This window comes from Strigops habroptila, chromosome 10 (genome assembly GCF_004027225.2).
Source record: "Strigops habroptila isolate Jane chromosome 10, bStrHab1.2.pri, whole genome shotgun sequence".
Classification (NCBI taxonomy): Eukaryota; Metazoa; Chordata; class Aves; order Psittaciformes; family Psittacidae; genus Strigops; species Strigops habroptila.
In genome coordinates, this window is record NC_046359.1 from 23,503,502 (window position 1) to 23,523,598 (window position 20,097).

At 41.1% G+C, this 20,097-nt stretch overlaps 1 protein-coding gene across 3 annotated transcripts; it reads right to left on the bottom strand.

Moving 5' to 3' along the window:
• Positions 1-713: 713 nt before the first annotated feature.
• On the bottom strand, positions 714-18,781 carry FAM98A (family with sequence similarity 98 member A). Of its 3 annotated transcripts, none has more exons than XM_030499665.1 (9): positions 18,723-18,781; positions 18,346-18,424; positions 15,213-15,361; positions 14,268-14,402; positions 11,061-11,245; positions 8,592-8,672; positions 7,253-7,369; positions 4,179-4,346; positions 714-2,628 (listed from the first exon to the last, which is right to left on the bottom strand). In XM_030499665.1, the coding sequence occupies exons 2-9, from the start codon at positions 18,396-18,398 to the stop codon at positions 1,864-1,866; spliced, it is 1,653 nt and encodes a 550-aa protein (XP_030355525.1). In that variant the 5' UTR covers positions 18,399-18,424; positions 18,723-18,781; the 3' UTR covers positions 714-1,863. The 3 variants fall into 3 exon arrangements, with proteins under 3 accessions (XP_030355525.1, XP_030355524.1, XP_030355526.1); XM_030499664.1 differs by lacking the exon at positions 18,723-18,781 and adding an exon at positions 18,558-18,627; XM_030499666.1 differs by lacking the exons at positions 7,253-7,369; positions 18,723-18,781 and adding an exon at positions 18,558-18,627.
• Between the last annotated feature and the right edge of the window lie 1,316 nt (positions 18,782-20,097).

The following is a 20,097-nucleotide window of genomic DNA, read 5'->3' on the forward strand; positions in this document are numbered from 1 at the left end:
ACAGACACCTCTTCCAACCTCTGAATCGCTAGCAGCGCCTAGTGGCCACAATAAATTAAACAGATCTTCAGGTTGATCATGGAATGAAGCACAGGGAAATCAACTCCAAACAAAGTTTATAATCTTATTTTCACGATTAGCTCGAATTACAGAAACACCAGCGTTACACAGATTCTCTCAAACGCTCGTGTTATTTACTTCTGCAGTCCAAGGAACTCCTGCCTGCATCAACCTGAATTCAGCCCCAAGGGCACTGCAGCTAGCCAGAGTCTCTGCCATCAGCATATGCTCTGCTACAGCAATCGGAGCACAGTAGCAGGAACCTACGTTTTCCACAAGGCTGGAGAAGCCCAGATGAGTTCCCAGAAGCAGCATACCATGTTCACATGGCATGCAGGAGCATAACCTGGGCGATGGGTGCTCACACAGCCTCATAACAACTTTACACAGCAGCCCCTAAGAGACAGTACCACATCCTGCTACACCAGTTCAAAGGGAGGAACAGAACAAAACTCGGAGCAATTGAAGACCAATTCCCCCGTCTGCTTCTGTTCTGACAGCTTCTCAGCAGGTAGAAAACACAGTACAGTTGGGACAACTACAACATCTAAACCAGATTAAAATGTACATTAGATGAAGCAGGCAGACATTCCCACAAATTCCCAGCTACTGTAGTAACTGCTTTTTACTACCAAGAAGGAAAAGAAACCAAATACAAGTGAACATACACATACTTTTATTGCTCACCTTTTATACAACAGCACACCTTCAGCCGTTTTCTTTCACAGCTTGACAATGTCTATGTACACAAAAAACCCAGCAAGAAGCATTATGTGGCTTTCAGTAAAGAAAAAACAAAAACCAAACAAAACCAAACCAAACAAACCAACCAACCAACATTAGAACACCAAACTCAGCCAGGCTTTGTTTTCTGCAGCAATAATAAAAGGGCTTCCTCCAGGCAGGAACTAATCTTCCTAGGCCGTAGTGCATTTCTTTAAAAAGACAACCCCCAAAACAAATTGCCCTAGATTTGCTAAGCCAGTGGTATTAACTTGCAAATAAAATAAATCTGTCATTTCTTCTAGCTGATTTCAAGTAAAAATTAGGTTTGAAGAGGAGCAACTTGTTTTGGATGGATGCAGGTCAGTTTGAATTGCTACACCTAACTACAGGCCTACACACACTATCGGTTCACAATTTAGCTTAGTTTTAAATGATCTTTGCAGATTTTGGCGGCGGTCAGTCTTCAGAGTTGAGCAGGTGGGAACACGTTGTCTAGCGGGAGATAAGGCTACCGAACATGGCATCCACAGGAGAGCTCATATAATAGAGAAAAAGCCTGTTTGCCAGAGGGAGTTCACTGTGCGTGTGCACACGTGTAACATCTTTGTGACTAAAATGAGAGGCCAGCAAGCCAAAAAGCCATACTCAGAACTGGTTTTAGAACATCCAATTGCACGATGATTTGGGGGAAGAATGCAGAAGTTCTACTGTGTATTATAATACACAAATTTGACCAGACAGGTCTTAGTATTTTTTTAAATCAAAGCGGAAGGCAAACACAGCAGGTAGTTTCAAAACAAAAGTGTTCTGAGCAGAAGGAACCAGTCCAACACCTAAAAAGCATAGCTATTAGTTGAAGTTTAGGGTGCAGTGGGTAGTGATGATGCATTTAATTCAGACAGACTGGGGGCAGGAGAAGTCTACAAAAAGTTGTACTTTGCTCAATGCAAAACATTCCACCCAAAGGATTCTACCTGCCACATACCAACCTGTACTATTCAAGCAGCAATTAAGCCAGGCCTCTGAAACCAGGTTGCTATTACATGAGCTCTACTGAAGTGAAAATTTTTAGCAGCCTCAGCTTGTGAAATGTCTTCCTTGTCCGAAGCCAGACTGATTATACTGATAACCTCCATGCTGGAAATGCTGCTCAAACTGCCCCCCTTGATTAAAGTTCTGTCCACCTCTGCCCCCCCAGCCTCCTCCTTGTCCTCCACGGCCACCACGACCACCACGGCCACCCCTGCCTCCTCCACGGCCACCCCCTCGGTCACTGTGGGACCCACCATCTTGATATCTGTTGTCTTGCTGGTAGCCGCCACCACCACCCCCTTGGTAGCCACTTCCTGAATATGAAGACGACTGGTAGCCACCATAGCCTCCTCCTTGGTAGCCACCGCCGCCACCGCCACCACCACCGTGGTAGCCACCTGTTTGAAAACCTGCATCTCTGTAGTTGCTCTCCCTGTAGCTGCCATCCTGGTAGCCACCACCTCCACCATCTGTCCAACCTCCTTGAAGCTTGTTTCCTCTTCCGCCTCCTCTGCCGCCATGATCATAACCACCACGTCCTCCTCGTCCCCCTCGATCATGGCTTCCCTGTTCATGACCTCCTCGCCCTCCATATGATGAGTCGTAGCCTCCTCTTCCTCCTCGGTCATGACTCCCATGGTCATAACCTCCTCGCCCTCCATATGAGGATTCGTAGCCACCTCTTCCTCCTCTGCCACCGCCTTGTTGTGGACCAGACTCTGGTCTTTTCTGCCACGGCGGCATCTCAGGAGGTGGCGGTTCGATTTCATTGGGCCTTCCTCCTCTGTCAGGCACTCTGCCCATTAGCACCTGCAAAGGGAAAGGGAGAACTGTCATAGGAGTTGTAACATCTCATAAAAGAGTCATATTTACTGATACACACCACAAACAGCAGCCGCTCAGTGTTCTTACATCCAGAGGATTTCATCAAGGCAAACTTTTGCCTGTTTGAATGTGACAGACCTTCACCTCCAACTAATAAAAATTAAACAGGGCTTATCTAGTACTCCAAGCCCTGCTAACAAGACAAGTCAGGAGACCTGGGCTTTTTCTTCAAACAGCAGGCACACCAGTAGAGGCAGCATCAATACAGTCTTTCACTAAGTTGCTTATTGGTGCAGACTGCTAATCTCAAACAACCACAAGTACAACAGCAACACAGCCTCTTTCCTAACCAGCACTGGGAAGTGCTGTAGAAGCCATTGGCTTAGTAAACAACGTGAAAAGATTTTTATTTTTCAGTAGGGACATGCAAAAACTTACATACATAAAAACTTACAATAAAGAGGTGTCAGCCAGCACTAACCACAGCTGAGCAAGACTCTAGAGGTCTTTAGCAGCCTAAGGGTGCTGTGAAATTAAGAATTTAGCAAGACTTACAATGGGACAGGACATTTGCATTGCTTCAGGTTTTAAAGTGATGTAACAGAATAAGTTCAATGGAAGCAGGTTACTTTGTTACTGTATGTTTCTGTCTTGGAAAACACTTAATATTGGTAACGGAGATAAGTTAATACAATATGGATCAGCACCAGAGCAGCACTGCGTTCCCAGTAATACATACATGCAGTCTGATGATACAGTCACATCTGTCTTCCTACTTTATTTCTTACATTCCACACTCCAACTACACTAAAAAGGTGAAAAATTATTTGGGGTGGAAGCGGTGTGGTCAAATCAGCACAACACTATTCTATGCTAAATTAATTACAGCTTTACCTGAAACACGGTTGGTACCCAGAAGGCAGAAAAGCATACATGTACACCCACAGATTTTAAAGTACCAAGTACACTGCTGCACATAGCTACTGAGCTTCAAGTTCAGCACATGTACTTCTGTGAGCCTATTACTCATGTAAAATCATAATTTTTGAAACAAGTTGCTTAGTCCAAATCATATTCCTACTACGTCATTACTAAAACTACACACTTGACTACAATCTTTCTTGTGTACACAGGGGAATCTAACTTGAGATCCTTGCTTTGTGCTCTTAATACATTCTATTCACATAGACTAGAAACAAGGTTACTCTGTAGGTGTTATTTTAGACACAGTGACAGAATTAGGTAGCGGCAATGTAATGACATCAGTAATACCGGTAAGACAGCACAGGCCTGCTCCCACTGAAAGTAATCAAAAGATATTGCAGCAATTTTTTACTGCCCCTAAGAGGCACTCTGAACCTAAACAGGTGAAACTGCAGTTCCCATAATGCACTGATGCATAACCTGGAATACATAAACACCAAGTTTCTTATCCTTTATTTCCAATTTTACAATCCTAAAAAAGTAGGATTTATTACTACATTCCAATTACATAAATATTCATAACAGAACAAGCCATTTGTCAACAAAGGTACCTTATTAATGGCACATGCAGTCTTCTCTCGGATGGACCCGCTGCTTGTTCTCATAATCTTTGACAGATCCTGCCGAGCTGCCAAGAGATTTGCTACGGAAATAGTGCACTTAGTGGATAAGAGGGCACGTTTTGGCTGGTAGACTTTAGCCAGTTTTTCTGTTTGACTCTGTTGGAGAGAAGAAAAACAAAACCCAGTCAGTTAAAGTAATAGGAAAGCAATGGGACACCTCACCAAAAGAATCAACACTGAAGACAGTATTGCAAATAGAAATATATATATGTATATATATATATATATATATATAACACCAGTGAGAACCACCACTTTGTAACTACAAATCACTTCAACAAAGCTAGTATTTGTCAAATTAATTTCTTGAGTAATACAGGAAACACTATTCTGACTGAACTGCCAAGACACCGATGAACTGACAATTTTAGGATTAAGAATATATACATGCAGATTGTGCTACTTTCAGGCAGACAAACACAGAAGTGCGACATACAGTTATAGAAATTACTGCTAATGTCTAAAAGATACTGAAAATGAAACACGCCTATGTCCAGCCTCCAGACCTCCTCCTGTGCCTGCACCCTGACCCACACCCATTCCAGTTAGACTACCATCACTGTATGTCCAAGACTCTATCAGCAGAAAAAGGCTGTGTTAACTCTTTCACGTTCTTCATTGCAGTCAGCTTCTTCACAAAGGCAAGCCATGGAAGACGTACTAGCAAAACTAAAGCTCTCTAGAGCTTGTTCTAATTCAGTCTTTCGTCTCCCATACGTAGCGCCCAAGCCAGAAATGAGATCCTATACATCAGCTTTACCTTGTATGCAATCTCTTCCTCTACTGCTTTTTGCCACTAACCATACTGGCTTCTTTGAACACCTCAAAAGTGTGACAGCAGTTTTCCAACCAACAAACACAACAGAAATTTGTGCTATGAGCCATGAGGTAATACATGAGTTACATCTATCTTCAGTTATCAACAGAGGATAATGTGTGATGCAGTTAGGATAAACTAGATTACAGTCTGCAGAGACAGAAGGGCTGCTTTTTGTCTGGAACCCAGATGACAGCAGTGGGCACAGGCAAACCAGGTTTTCCAACAATTCCCTTGACAGGGCAAGAACTCAGGAGCAAATTTTAAAATCCTGTTTTCCATCTGAGGGCAGAAAACTGCAACTGGGAGAACTGAGAGTATGTATTTTCAAATGTCTCAGTGGCAAATTTTTATAACCAAAAGCTTCTACTTTTATATTACAAATTGAACAGGAAAACATGCACGTCCTTTACCTGATGCTGGCTAAAGATAAGGGAAGCAACAGTATTCACTAGAGCAGTAGTATGTTTTTCCCTGGCAAGTTTGACTGAGATCTGAGCACAGTATTTTGGTGCTATGGTATTATTCTTTTAAGTGAAACTTGAAATCTTTCAACTTTAAAAACCCCTAATAACAGACTATGAAGCTTTTACTGATGTTTCTGCTATCTGGAGAAGCAACTATTTAGTTATACTACTGTACTCTGATACTTTTCTGATTTTAAAATTAAAAAAAAAAAAAAAAAATTATTACCATAATGTATTAAAGCATTGCTAAAAGTTACTGTTAAAACAAATTCTATTGCATATCTGGAATACTAGCCATATTCTCCAATAGGAGTATGTTATGGTCCTAAAAAATTTAGACTTGCATTTCAACAGACAGAAATGCATATATACAATTTGTGGGCTTTGTGAAAGGATTTTATGTAGCTTGTCAACTTCAAAAACATCTGAGAATTCTAGAAAACAAACAAACAAACAAACATGGATTTGGATGCCAAAGCTATAACACTATCAGGCGTCCCTGGCTTTTAACCTAATCCATACTTTTGCCCATTTTCACTCACTGTTAAAGTATTCAAACAATCAGATAGTTCTTCAACCATCTACTAAAAAACCTGAAGAATACAAGGTTTAAGAGATAGTACATCAGCAGAAGTCCTACTCAAGAAAAAAAATAGAAATGGGAGATGTCACAAATTATTACTAAAATACAGTTGCCTTTTGAATAAATCACTTATCAAGAAAAACACTTGATGATTCATGTGTCACAGTTTATCGCTAATAACTCAGTTTCAAACACTGCTAGCAGCATAATTAACAGCATGTTAGCAGATCTGGTTTAGTCCTGAAAAAAAAAAACGCCCCAAAAAAAAAAAAAAAAAAAAAACCCAACATCTTATTTTTTAAATCCTGTCGTGGTAAATGCTCCATCCCTGGCAGTGTTCAAGGCCAGGTTGGACAGAGCCTTGGGCAACATCGTCTAGTATGCGGCGTTCCTGCCCATAGCAGAGGGGTTGGAACTAGATGATCTTATGGTCCTTTCCAACCCTAACCATTCTATGATTCTATGATTCCTTTTTCACTATGAAATACAGGAAATAGGGAAACCATGTAATTATTTTTAAAAGTGGGATATGTATCGCATACTCAGAGAGAACAGATGTCATGTCACAGCCACTTGCACAGTTCAAAGACAAAAGCAGCACAAAAAATATTACCCTGTCTACGTGGTAAGAACATGTAGTGCCTTAGCAGCTTTTCTCATGTGCATCTGCGAAGCTGTGCAGACACACTTTGAGTTAAGGAAATCTGATCACTGTGGACAGCACAAAGTAAGTTAAGGGATGGTTAACAGGAAGATGCTTTTCTACCATCACACGGACACAGCACTTAATGATTCACATTATGGTAGTCTGAATGCAAACAGCTGGATCAGTAATCTCCACTTACTTTTCTTTTTTTCTAGTGGCCTATTTAACTGTATGTGGTGGCTTTAGTGTATAGATATACACGGTCTATCTTCTCATTTTACATGTTTTAAAATCCAACAAAACAGTTTTAAGTAAAATTTTTTTGTTACCTTAAATCATCATGAAACTTCTTTAGAAACTCAAACCATAACAAGAAAACCCCTGTGGTCATTTCTTACTCATGAAGGATGAAACACTGAGGAACTTTTCCAGAGATACTTATTATAGAGCACTACCACCATCCAGGACTTCACAGCAAGTTGTTTGTACCTTAGCTCTATCTGACCAGCCAAAGGACTGCACAGTAACATCCAAACGTTTCACTAACAGTTTTCTTCGGACTTCGTATTCGTTGACTATGGCTTGATTAATTGCTTCAATTTTTTCCTGAAACAAGAATTTGAAAACATAACTTATGGATTACCGATAAAATGCTTCTACTTAAGATAATAAACTATGTGAATGAAAGAGAATAAGACACACAGAAATATTAAACAGGGCTTAAGCCCACAATTTTCTCCCTTGTCAAATAGGCTCACAGCAAGCTCTGCCTGCTGACGCTATTTTCCTGAAGTCTTCAAAAGCTCTGTTACCTTCACATTCAGCCTTCTTCCATTTCTAACAGCACAGGTGCCTGTTTTTCAGAAGGGACATAGAAAATGCACACACTACTGAGGCAGTTCTCAACACTGAGAACTGCAGAAGTGAGAAAATAGTACATGCAATAAAATGAAGGAGATGCAAGGACATAACCAAGTCTAGGAACCAGGGTGTCCTTGCCTTCTTAAAAAGTAGTAAGCTTAAGGACAAAGATAAAGGACTAAAAGTCAAGTACTGTAAGAGGATCTTGATTAAAGCACAATCTGCATACAGACAACAGTGCCCTTATGGTGAAAAGCCAGCATCAGAAACAAACCTGGTAGCAGAGGGTGGTCTAGTCAGAGCTACAGTTGAGATATGCACCATTAAGGAAATAATTTATGTATTGACTGAAGCCTTGCTGGAGGGGGGTGGCGGGGCGTACTGTCAGCTTCAACAATACAAACATTGAAGGAAGCAGACTTCAGCCTTAAGCAAGAGACGCAAAAGAGACTCGCAGTCTTGCAGCATTGGCCATAGCTTTGTGCTGGTGCAGTAACAGCATCTAAACCAGGCATCATCCTTCTAGCACAGCAGACAAAACCCAGCTGGAGACGGTTGTGGCCCTGTGGCCTGTGGGCACAGCCTCTCCCACCTTCCACCTGGACACTAACAGCTTCTTGGAGAAAAGACTACGAAGGAAGCAGACTACTCCAACAAAAGAGAGAGGAGGAAATGATGGAAAAACGCACAGGCTAGCTGGAAAGAAGCCACAGGTCAGCACCACCACCTTAAGTCTCCTTATTATGGAAAACTTTACCTGCATCTGCACATACAGATTCATGAACCTAAGACCTTATCAGTTGCTGAACATCTATTGCACCAACATATATGTAAAATACTACAAGAAATTGTCTTCTCTTCAGAAAAAGATGAGAAAAATAATTTTACAATATTACACACAGAAACCAGATTAATACTTTATATACCTGAAAAAGTGAAACAGGCTGTAATACCTGCAACTACTTACCCAGTGAGCTGGTCCCAGTTGTTTCTTCAATAAAGGTTTTCCAACATGATTAGGTGGAACCTTTGCTAGTGTTTCCTTCAGCTGTTAGGAGACATATAAAAATATAAGCATTGGCTAAAACAAAATTATCTTTTGAAGATTCGAATTACAGGGGATGACTCTTGGACAGTGATAGGCATGACAGAGCAAACTCCAATAAAATTGTTTTCTCTGGGACAGACAACCAAGCACCCTTCTTTTGGAAAGCAGCTATTTTTATATTTCTGGTAGTCTCGGCTGTAATTATTTAAAAGTTAAGAGAAGGAACAATAAGAGTAGATTTACAGTTAAAACAGAAAGATTCTATGAGGTACAGCTCCTCTTGAAGACAGAGGGATTAGTCTACGCATCACCTCTCTAATTCAGAGAAAAAAAACACACTTGTACCAAAAAGGTTGTATCAAGACTATGTGAAATATAACATGATCTAAAGAAGCAAAAGGAGAAAATCTTCAATATGAAAATTCAAATTTATCTTGCATTTTAAAAGTTTGGGAACAACTTTGGTTGTCTTTTCCCATCTCAAAATTTCTGAGGATTTCAGGGGAAGAAATGGAGTAGCAGTGACAAAAACTTGGATCAAAGCAGGCTGGAGCTATGAAACTTCACTTTTCCACTGATGCAAACCACGTTTTCCAATTTCCTTGGCTGCTCATTCCAGCAGTCGATTTAACAAATTCAGTGAGCTAGTTTTCCAAAGGTGCTGAGCCCAATTTTTCTAACTTGAAGATTTTAAAACCAAGTGCTTTTACAATACCAGAGGTAGCAGTTCATTCAAGTATCAGCAGTTTGGTTTTTTTTTTAATGGGGTGGATCATTAACAAAGAGAGTAAATTATACAAAGATCCTACTCCAAACTGTACTGTGTATGTGCAAAGAAAAAGGTAGCTTGATTTCCATGTGCTAGATTAGAATATTGCCATTCTAAGACTCACTTTTTAAAAACACAAAAATTTTGGGGTGATCTCTTGTTACAACTATCATCTTACACTCAAGAGGAAAATTTTCACTCTGTGTTATTTAAGTTTTCACATTTTGCTTAACTTTGTGATGTATTTTCATTTACAAAATACAGTAAGTTTTTCAGTTATTAGTCAACTTTCCTTTCTCCTTCTCAAATACTACGAACATTTGAACTGTTTGGACTCTAAGCACCAGAGCTATTTATTATTTCTAAAAAACTCTGTAGATTAGAAATTCCTGATGTATTTTATTAAGCTGTAAGGATTGTTCAGGTTGTTGTTGGTTTTTTTTTTAGTATGACCATCTATGGATATAAATCACTGAGATAATATTCATTTAACCTTGTAAGATAATGAAGAAGAGAAGTCAATTAGAAAAACATAACAGAATTCCCAGATTAAAAATATTTTTACCTACTTTGTATTCTGTATTTTTAACAGTCTCTTTCACCAGCAAAGCTTGCTAGTATTGTTCATTGATATGACTATTTTCTACTTTTATAGAAAATGGAAGCACGTATTCTTATGTATCTAACTATTTAATGCCCATGACAATACCAAAACCAGAAAACAAACCGCTTCCATTCTACACCTTGGACTTCTGCTGGAAAAACATTCTCCACTTCTTAAACAGGTCAATCTAAACTGATTTCTTGCAAAGAAATGAAGCACTATTTTCAGGTGCTTGGATTTGTTTAAGTACAATGCAACTAAAAGGTCAGTCAAAAAACTTCTCTGAAAGCATTTTAGGGCACTTTGTAATCACATCTGTTCTTTAAAGTTCACAAAGATTCTCTTCTGCTGTTCTGCTCTCCCCTACCCTGCAAGTTAAGTTAGTTAATGTAACTTAAAAACTTCCCGTCCCCCACCTTTGGTCTGTGCATTGGACAGTCCATTCCACTTCACTTCTCTGCTTTATAAAAATTACTCAAACAAAAGTAAATTTCTTTTAAAAAACCCACAAAAACCTGAAGAACACATACATGTAAAGGAACAAAAATAAATGGAACACAAGAACCGATGAAGCCTCATGGAAAAGGTGTAAACTTGACTTCACTTACAACACCTTTTAATCTAAACATTTTTTAAATACTAGGTTCCTGTAGAAATTTGTTAAGCTGTACTTCTTGGAATTTCTCCTTAACACTCTTCCTGAGGCCTAAGCTCAGCATTTTCCATGTCTTCTGCAACAGCTGATGACATTAAAGCCTAGAGCAGAGTAAGAAATACCTCACCCTGGAAGGCAATGATAGCAGTAGTCCCTGACCTCGTGCCTTGGCAAGGAAAAAGCCTTTAAATTCATCTTCAAAATCCCAACTCTTGGCATACTCAGTAAACCGTGTTAGCTTTCCTTCACAATTCGAATACTAGAGTGTCACAAGAGGCAAATCTTTCTCTGGTAGCAGAACTATTTTCCATCAAAACAGAAACATCATAAATATTCTAGTTTTGTTCCTTTGGATCTTACTTTTTTTTCAATTCCACTGAAGAACTGGAACATCGTTATGTTGGCGGGAGGCTTGGACATGCCTAAAGCAATACATATGCCTTTTAGCTCCTGAAAGACTTCACTGCCACCTCCTTCCTGTGCTTTTTTAGGAGGGGCATTCACACACAGCATTCTGGCAGCTTCCAGTTCTGAGATGAGGTATGCTGGGGTAAGAAAAATTAGATTTCAGCATCAGATATAGCCGAGTTAAAATATTAGAACCAGTGAGAACTCAAGTGCTTACAATGAATAAAATGTGCAAATGGACTATTTTAGAAAAAGTGAAGGCTATAATTTTGGTATCCACAGAACACTCATATTTCTAAGAATCACTGAGCCCAATGCTAGAAACACAACAAACAGGGGAAAGGTTTAGTACAACCAATTAAAGCCTGAAAAAAATCCCTATGATTCCAACAGGTATTAATCACAGAGTTCAACACAGCACAGCTCTTTTCCTTCAGGCTTTGCCCAGCAAAGACAGGAGACTAGGAACACAGAAATAAGCAGCATGAGGGATAGAGGATATACACTTTAAGCTAGACAAGCAAGCACTGCTTGATGCTCTAGGAAACAAAGCAAGGAAATGAGTAGAGAAAAGTGAAATGTTGGATGAATCTCCTCTGCTTCCACAGGTAAGATGCAGAATGGAAACCACTTTTAAAAGTACTATTAAGAATTCAGGTTTATAATAATTCTAGTGTCCTGAACTCAGGACATCCAGAAAGGAAGGCAGTAACTGATGAAATAAAAGCTAGAATGCCTGCGGTGCTCTTCAATATCAGAACTGCAAGAGCCTACAATCACATTATAACTCTTTTATCAAACAAACAAAAAATTAAAATTAAGATTTCTGAACATGGTATAAACCCAAAATTTCAGCATCAGATGCTGGTTACAGTGATATAAATTTAGCACAACACTTTCATTTGTAATTGTCACAACTTTGAAGTTTGAATTGAAAAAAAAAAATGCACAGCTTTAACAATACTTTTATCATGAATCATACTGGGTGACCATAACAGTAAAGTAAATAATTACTTCTAAAAATAAGGACTGAGAAATAGATTCTGCACTGACAAAGACAGACTTGTGAGCAGGGATGTAAATCCATGGCTATACAAAAGCAGCTCACTATCTATAAAATTGGGACAGATCAAAAGATTAAGAAAACAACAAAGCATTTTAACAATCTCTAGAATTTCTTCTGTTATCTCAGAATATCTTCTACTAAAGACACAGAACACCTCATGAAGTATAAAATTCTTAAAATGTGTAGCGCTGTGAAGAATCCTTCCGAAGTGCTTTCAAAGGTACTTTATACACATCTTTCTTATATTTTGCTTTCAATTAGGACCTCCTGAAAAAAGACACTAGCAGCAGAACTTTGTTTCAAGAATTCAGAGCTCACATTCAAGCTACCACTGTAAGACATAAATGTTCTCCAGTGATCCTTTTTTGCAGACCTTTTCTGAACGCACCTGAAACTCTTGCACTTTTTATTTTTGCAGATGCCAGTACTTAATATTTTATTCTAAAGCTGCTGCACACCAAGACAATCCTGACTACTTACTATTTATTTGGTGCTTTCCTCTCTCAACACTACTGCGACATCTTCCAATTGACATAAACTGTGTTGCATTTCATTAAAATGTAAAATACCCTGGCATACCACTGAAGAGGGTTATTCTGTTTCTCCTCAAAAAGTCTGGGTTTATGGCTTTATGGGATACTGTCTTGTCTCTCCTTCCTCCTGGCAGAACATACCTCCTCTGCCTCTCCTCACTGGCAGAGCATGAGAGACTGAAAAGTCCTTGATAGGGGTAAGCACTACTTAGCAACAACTAAAACATCTGTGTGTTATCAGCATTGTTATCACACTAAAGCCAAAACACAGCACTGAACCAGCTACTAGGAAGGAAGAAAAATAGCTGTTACAGCTGAACCCAGGACAGATACTTTTAATTAAGTTAGCTTAATGTAGGTAAAGAAAGCTATGCAACTATCACGGTACACAAAAAAGGAATTTGGCATCTATTTCGATTCAACAGTTGATAGTAAACACAGTATTCCTGCCAGATGGGATACCAGAGTTCAGCTGCTGAACATGGCCTTATATTACCAAAACTTACACAGGACCTCTGGGATAAACTGTGTGTCATAGACAAGCCAAATTTGTTAAATGGCTTGGCTTACAGAGAATAAGCTGAAGGGCAGACTGTTTGAGCTACAAAGTAATTTAAATTTTTAATTATCTCACTTCATCTGACATATTTGAGCATACAATCAAAATAAATTCAGACTAAGTCTTACTGCTCATCTTTCTCCTACTGTTGAAATACGGGAACCTTCTCTGTAATTCATTTTTTACATCTCAGCTAGGACTCAACTAAATTTCTGTTTTGAAAGTTGAAGAATCAGCAGCAACTGAGAAAGCAAACAGAACATTAATTTATTTTGAATTTAAGATCAGATAGAATTAGTAGAATTTCTAACTCTGACACTTGTAAAAAAAATTTTTTTTTTTGTTTTAATGTGAATGAACATCACACACATTTTCGAAATTTAAGTACTATTTGTTCTCCTCTAACATTTCCTAAGCAGGAGTAAAACCAATTTAGGTATTGAGACCTTCTGGGTGAAAGACAAGACATCACTGTTGCTACTGCTAATTTCTTAAGAACTGATCAAAAGAACTGGCAGTCAGGATAAAACATTTTCTCTTTTTTGCAATGATTCAAATTGTTGTCAGAGCATAGGAAAATGCAAGTCTTATTGCACCTTGCAAGTCCTCACAGTAGGGGCTCCAAAATGATGATGCACCTGACATCAGCTGCCATTTTTAAAACCCTTCTAAACAAAGTTCAGTGGCTAAATCCTGGCAGAAGTCTTCAAATTACTGCCTCTTCAGAGTACCTTTTGAGAAGTAATAGGACAGGCTTTTTGCTAGTGAATGTGAATGTGCAAAAGGTTCATGCTCAGACTGGTTATGGAGTGACTGCTAAGTTTATGAGACCCAGAAATAGAATATTCCGGCACTGTAAATTGCAAGGAAGAATAACTCACTATTTTAGGTAACTGTTTTTATACATTGTGGTAAACAAAACAGTATTGCATTAAGTGTAAGAAAAAATACTATGATTCTTCACAAGACGAGTTTTGCTTGCAAGCACCCTTTTAACTTACTAAGCAGCAAGAGACAGTTCTTTTGATTATGAAGGCGTTTTGTCACATCTCCTGATGTTAATGATGTATATGGACAGTTCATTTCAGCCAGCAACCCACTCATTTCAAGTTGAAATTCTTCTGCTTCATTTGGACCTTAGAAGGAAAGGATAATCATGTTTACAGCTAATATATATATTTATATGGCTATGATTAGAATGAATTAATGAATTAGAATTAAAATTAATTAGAATTAAGTAATGAATTAGAATTAAAAAAAAAAAAATGCTCTGCTCCAGTTGCTATTTAACATCAAAACCCTGCTTTTAATGGAAGCCAAATGCATTTTTTGTGTTTCTCAAAGACACAGCACAACTTATTTGGAGCCACGATATTCCTCATTATTGTAAAACTACGTTTCACTTACAGCTTTTCCCAGCTACAACAGTCACTGACAACTTCTACAATGAGAAGTGACATTAAAAACATTGCAAATTTTACAGTGGTATTTTAAGTATTAACTAACTCTTCCCACTACAAATGTAGGGAAAAAAAATACATAGTGAGCACAGAGTTAAGGTAACCAACAATAAAAAGAAAATATGGTTACTGTAGTTACCTCCATCAAAATCAAAACGGAAGCATTGAAATAAAAGTATTCTCATGATCTTATTAGAAAAAAGATACTAATGTTTCCTTAAGCCTATCTAAGAAATTAAAAAAGCCTCCATGGCTGAACAACTGAAAGGAAAAGCTAACTTCAGAAGAAAGACTGATTGATCCTCACTAGTATTTCACCCTCTACTGGCTGTTCATTAGGCAAGTCTGAGGTGGAAAATATCCAGTCTGACAGCATGCAGATAATACTCCCTGGAATGACAGATGTAGCAATTGTCAGCCCGAATCTTTATGGCATGCAAGAACACACATGAAGTGCACGTTTGTGCTAGAGTTACAGCTACTTACTGTTAGTTGCCTGTACGTTTTCCTCTAGTTTACAGAATAGCCGTAACTCAGATACCAACCAAGCACAGAGTTTGGTGAATTCAGGGGAGCTGGCTCCATGAGAAACTGCCTGAGCCAGCGCTCCATCATCTAACAATGGACCTTTGTAACTGAAAAGTAAAACAAAAGCACAGTTTATTAACGTTTGCTATGGCTGATGTTCTATGATAGGCTTACTTTATGCTGTGTACATCTTGAGAGCTACACGCTCTCCACATCCGCAATGCTGAACATCTAAACTGTAAGATTCCTGCACTGAACTGTAAGAAAAAGCATATTGAAAACATCTGCATAAACTCGGCATTTCCATGCACATTAGCTTACTGCCAAAAAGACTGCGTCACAAAAGATCATCATCAAAGCTTTCGTCCTGGAGAATGTTATGACATACAGTGGCAACTTCTCTGCCTCTATCTTGTTACTTACAATATACCTATCTAGGGCAAAAAAAGTGTCGAAGTGTCATTCTTGAGCACTGCTTTACAGTATGTTGAACAATTACTGCTGAACTAGTGCATCTTCTCTGTTGTTTCCTATCATACATTAAAGGGTTGCCATGCAAAGCTAAGCCTTCAATACAAATGTTACACAAGTAATCTGAAAAACAATATCCTCTTTTGAAAAATTCTCTTCTTAAATGGGCACAAGAAAAATAAATAGAATCAGTTATTTGCATAAACAAAATAAGCAGAAAATCGGGCCTAGTGTAAAAAAGCATAAGTCTACAGATCAGGTCTCGGAAGACAGTTTTCAGGACATCTGTGTCTCCTCCCCAATACTTTGTCAGGGGGAGGAGGAACAGTAGGGAGAAGACTGCCTTGTTAACCAGCTAGAAGCACAAAGTCAGAGCTTACCAGAGTATTTAAGAAAAATGCACAGTATTATTTTGGTATACTGCACTCAAAACAGAAAGACATCCACGCGTGAGCATAACTGACCAAAATCCCTCTCTCAAACTTCCTGGTAAAGTCACCCACTATGTCACAGCAACCCAGCAAGTCCAGTCAACTCCTGGCAAACCTCTGACGTAAAAAGAGTCTCTCACAGAGCAAATGAAAATGTTAATTCTCTACACTTTGTCCTTGTGCTTAATATCATTGTAACAGCCTGCTGCTTCATCCAGTGAAGTAGCCATACTCAAAAATAACTTTTACCTCACAGAGCAGCTCAATTAGCAACACTAAATTAATCTACCAGCAGCTAGTGGAAGCTGTAACCTGATGTATGACAACCCTACTACATCACCACAGTAGGTTAGACAATTCCAATAGGCTAATTAGAACAAGTCCTACCCCACACATGTTTCAGTCCTACATGTATAGGAACATCTGGGACTCAAAACAGAAGCATGCAGTTATAGATCAAAGTAGAAGGGAAGTGATGACAAGCCTTTTGCTTTGGCAAGATCTGAATTTAAGTCACTGGTCACATCAGAAGCCCCTTTTCTAGAATTTTTCTTTGACAGATGTGACATCTTGGCTGTGTTATCTCTGATAATTGACTTCAGCTACACATCTACTTGGCCAGTAATCCAATTTGCAGATTGCTGACTGCATCTTTTTCCTTCTATTCCTGCCAATGGCACATGATCTAGAGCTACACCCCTCTTTTGGTGACATTATGCTGTCCATTTTGTTTGCTTTTTTCAACAGTTCAACAGACTGACTTAGAAGACAAGAGGCCACTATTTGAGCACCTCAAAAATCCAAAAAGAAACAACTCTTTAATGTGCAATGAAAAAAAATGAAAAAAATTAATCAAGTAATACATTAGAGATCTCTTCAGTATCTGGTTACAAAAAATAAGTTTAACTATGAAGGATCACGGAACTACTGCCAAAGCTTGAAACCTCAAACACTCCAGTCTTTCCAGACACAAGGAAACAAATTGTGTAGTCACATGCAGTAATTTTCCCAACTGTTACCAATGCTGTGGAAGCCCCATGTCTTTTGTTTTCCAAATTTTCTTTTCAATCGCTGTTGCCAACCTTAGTTGCTATTTTTTAATCTGCTTTCATTGTTCACTTTATGCATGTCAAAAATCAACACCACCACTTTCTGTCTATAATTACATGGATAAGGAGCACAAATCACAACTCTTTCAAGCCACTAAAATCCTTTTAAACATAAGCAGGAAAAAAGAAGTCAATCATGGTATACGCATCATGGCAGAGACCTTTTCATATTTCAGTCAGAGAAACACCTGCTAAAACAGAAACCTATTTGTGAAGTTTTGGAACTACCATCACCAACTTAGCCTGGAAATATAATATTTTCTGGAGCATGATGACTCTAGCCACAAAGTGATTTATGGGAACACAGCCAGTGTGTGTAAATACAACTGTTTGCATAGAACCAACAGCAGTAAAATTTTAGCTGCCTCTTGTCTGAACTCTCAACAGTTCACAGGCGTGCAAGCTTTCAGTAAGACACGTTATTCTTGCTCTCCCTTTCATATTTATATAACATTTACTGACTCTGACAGAGTAACAGGTTTAAATAAACACAGAAGTTTCCTGTGCTGTATCAAAAAAAAAAAAAAAAAAAAAAAGAAGGAAAAATACCCTCATTTGCTTTCTTTTTCCCCCCATCTATTAGTTTTCATTAAATATGAAGCCTAAAAGTTTTCTTTCCCTCTGGCTTCTCCTAAAAGGTTTCTTTCTCCCTTCCTCACTCCCGGCTAGGGCCGCTCTGCGGATCAGAGGTGTTACCGATGAAATGGCACCACAAGAATCAAGGAGCTCAGCACGCACCGAGAGGTAAAATGCTTGCTAAGGCCGGCACAGCTAAAAACTTGCCCGTTGCGCTCCGGGTGCCCCTCCCGAGCCCAGCCGGCACCACCCCCGCCGTGGGGCGGCACCGCAGCTCTGAGGAACAGGGACCATTGCGGGGGGCCGCGGGCCTCCGCGGCGACACCGGCCCCGCCTGCCCGGGGCGCACAGCCACGGCCGCTCCTCGCGCCAGGGGCCCGCAGCGGGGCCGCCCCCCTGCTCCCGGGGCACAGCGGCCGCCCGCGGACGCCACGGCCCCGCTAAAGGCCACCGAGCGCCCACCCTTCCCCCGTGACGGGGTGTCGCTCGGCTCCGGGCACCTACCCCAGGTCCTCCAGCGACTCCAGCACGTCGCTCTCCAGGAGCTCGACCTCCATCCTGCGGCGGGGCACGGGGGGCGAACCTGCGCGACAGCGGCACTCAGCGCCTCCGGTACAGGCGGACCCGCCACTCTCCGCTCCCCGCCCCTGCCCCGCACCCGGGCCCCGCGGGAGGGTCAACGGCCTCCCCCTGCCCCCCGGCCCGGCCCCACGTACGCTGCTCACACGCTGCTGCGCCGCCGACTGCCGGGTTGGCATGTCAGGGCGGGGACGGGGAGGGAGGAGCAGGTTCCCGGCCTGACCCTTCACCCGGCTGCTCCCGGGCCGCCCCGCCGCCGTGCCTGATGGGCGCCACCTCCTCCCGGGGCGGTATCTGCCTACCCGCCGAGCCAGGCAGCGCTGCTAAACGGAGACACGGGTCGAGGACGGCCGCCAGGTTATTTCTGTGGGACGGGAGCCCGGGGTGAGCCGAGGATCCCACTTTTCTGTTCAGGCGCCACCACAGGCAGGCCCAGAGGAAGGACCCCGCTCCCTGCCGCGGAACCCACGCTGGAATGTGCCGTGTCTAGCAGCGCCGCGGGGACGGGCAGAGGGGGACGGGGCGGCGGAAGGGTCAAACTGCGCCAGTGAGCGAGCGCTTCCCCAGCCGGGAGGGTCGCGCTGCACCGCCGAGACCACAAATCCCAGCATGCCGTGCACACGGCGGGTGAGCCCCTCGCGGCCGCCGTAGGGAAGTGGGGGCTTGTGCCAGATGTGGCAGATGTGCGGGGAAATAAAACTAATAAATGGAAATCGCTGCTTCCGCGGGTCTCGTTTTTCCCCGCAGGCGGGTTTGTGCGCTGCGGCCTGTCCCTGAGGTGGATGGGGGCCGCAGGGCCAGAGCGCTGCCGAGCAGTGCTGGTTGTACCAGAGCTTTGTGCAGAGGGTGGAACTCCTCAAGGCAATGCTCTGTCAGCGGTTTTAAAACTCATTTTTAGCTTTTGGGGGCAGGGGACGGGTGTAATGCTGTTCACTTCTTTCGGTTGCTCGCTTGCCGTGGGTAAAGAGATGTCATTAATAATGGAAAACTCCATTATAGGGGATAATTTTGCTTGCGCTTTCCAGTTCTCTTTAGGCAGCACTGCTGTACTGCCTGGTACGTGGCAGCCCTGCAAGAAAGCACATTGGTACTGAAAAAGGAGCATGGATAAGAGAGCAGAGTATGTTGTGACGGCAAGGACATGCCAGGGAAAGCCAAATATAATCCCAGTCTGTGCCCAGCAGTGAGCTGATGCTTCAGCAGAGGAGTCCTGGCTGCCTGTACTTCATGAAATTGCCCTTGTCGGGCATTAAGAAGAAAAGCTGTGGGCAAATAAGGAAGGAATCTTGGAGCCTCAGGTAGGAGGGCAAAGAAACACTACCTCGAAGGGCTAAAGAAGAAATTCTTCTCTAACAGACAGCTCCATCACTGGTTCAGCTATTAAAGACAGGTAAATCTACACATTTAGGGGAAAATTACCTCCTGAAGACCAAAAATGTAACGTGAAAGGAATAATGTGGTCATTCCTCTTTCTTTGTGCATTTGCTTCTAGTGGTATAGTGATGAGTAAAGGGTAGCTGTAAGCTATTTCATTTTTTTAGAGAACAAAACAGATTAAGGCTCCTGGCAAGCTGCTGGGCTAAACTTGGCTGTAAGAATTTCCTGCTTTTCCACTAGTCCATTCAGTTTGGATTTATTCAAAGCATCTCAGGTGTTCTGCATGGGAGCCTTGCCTGG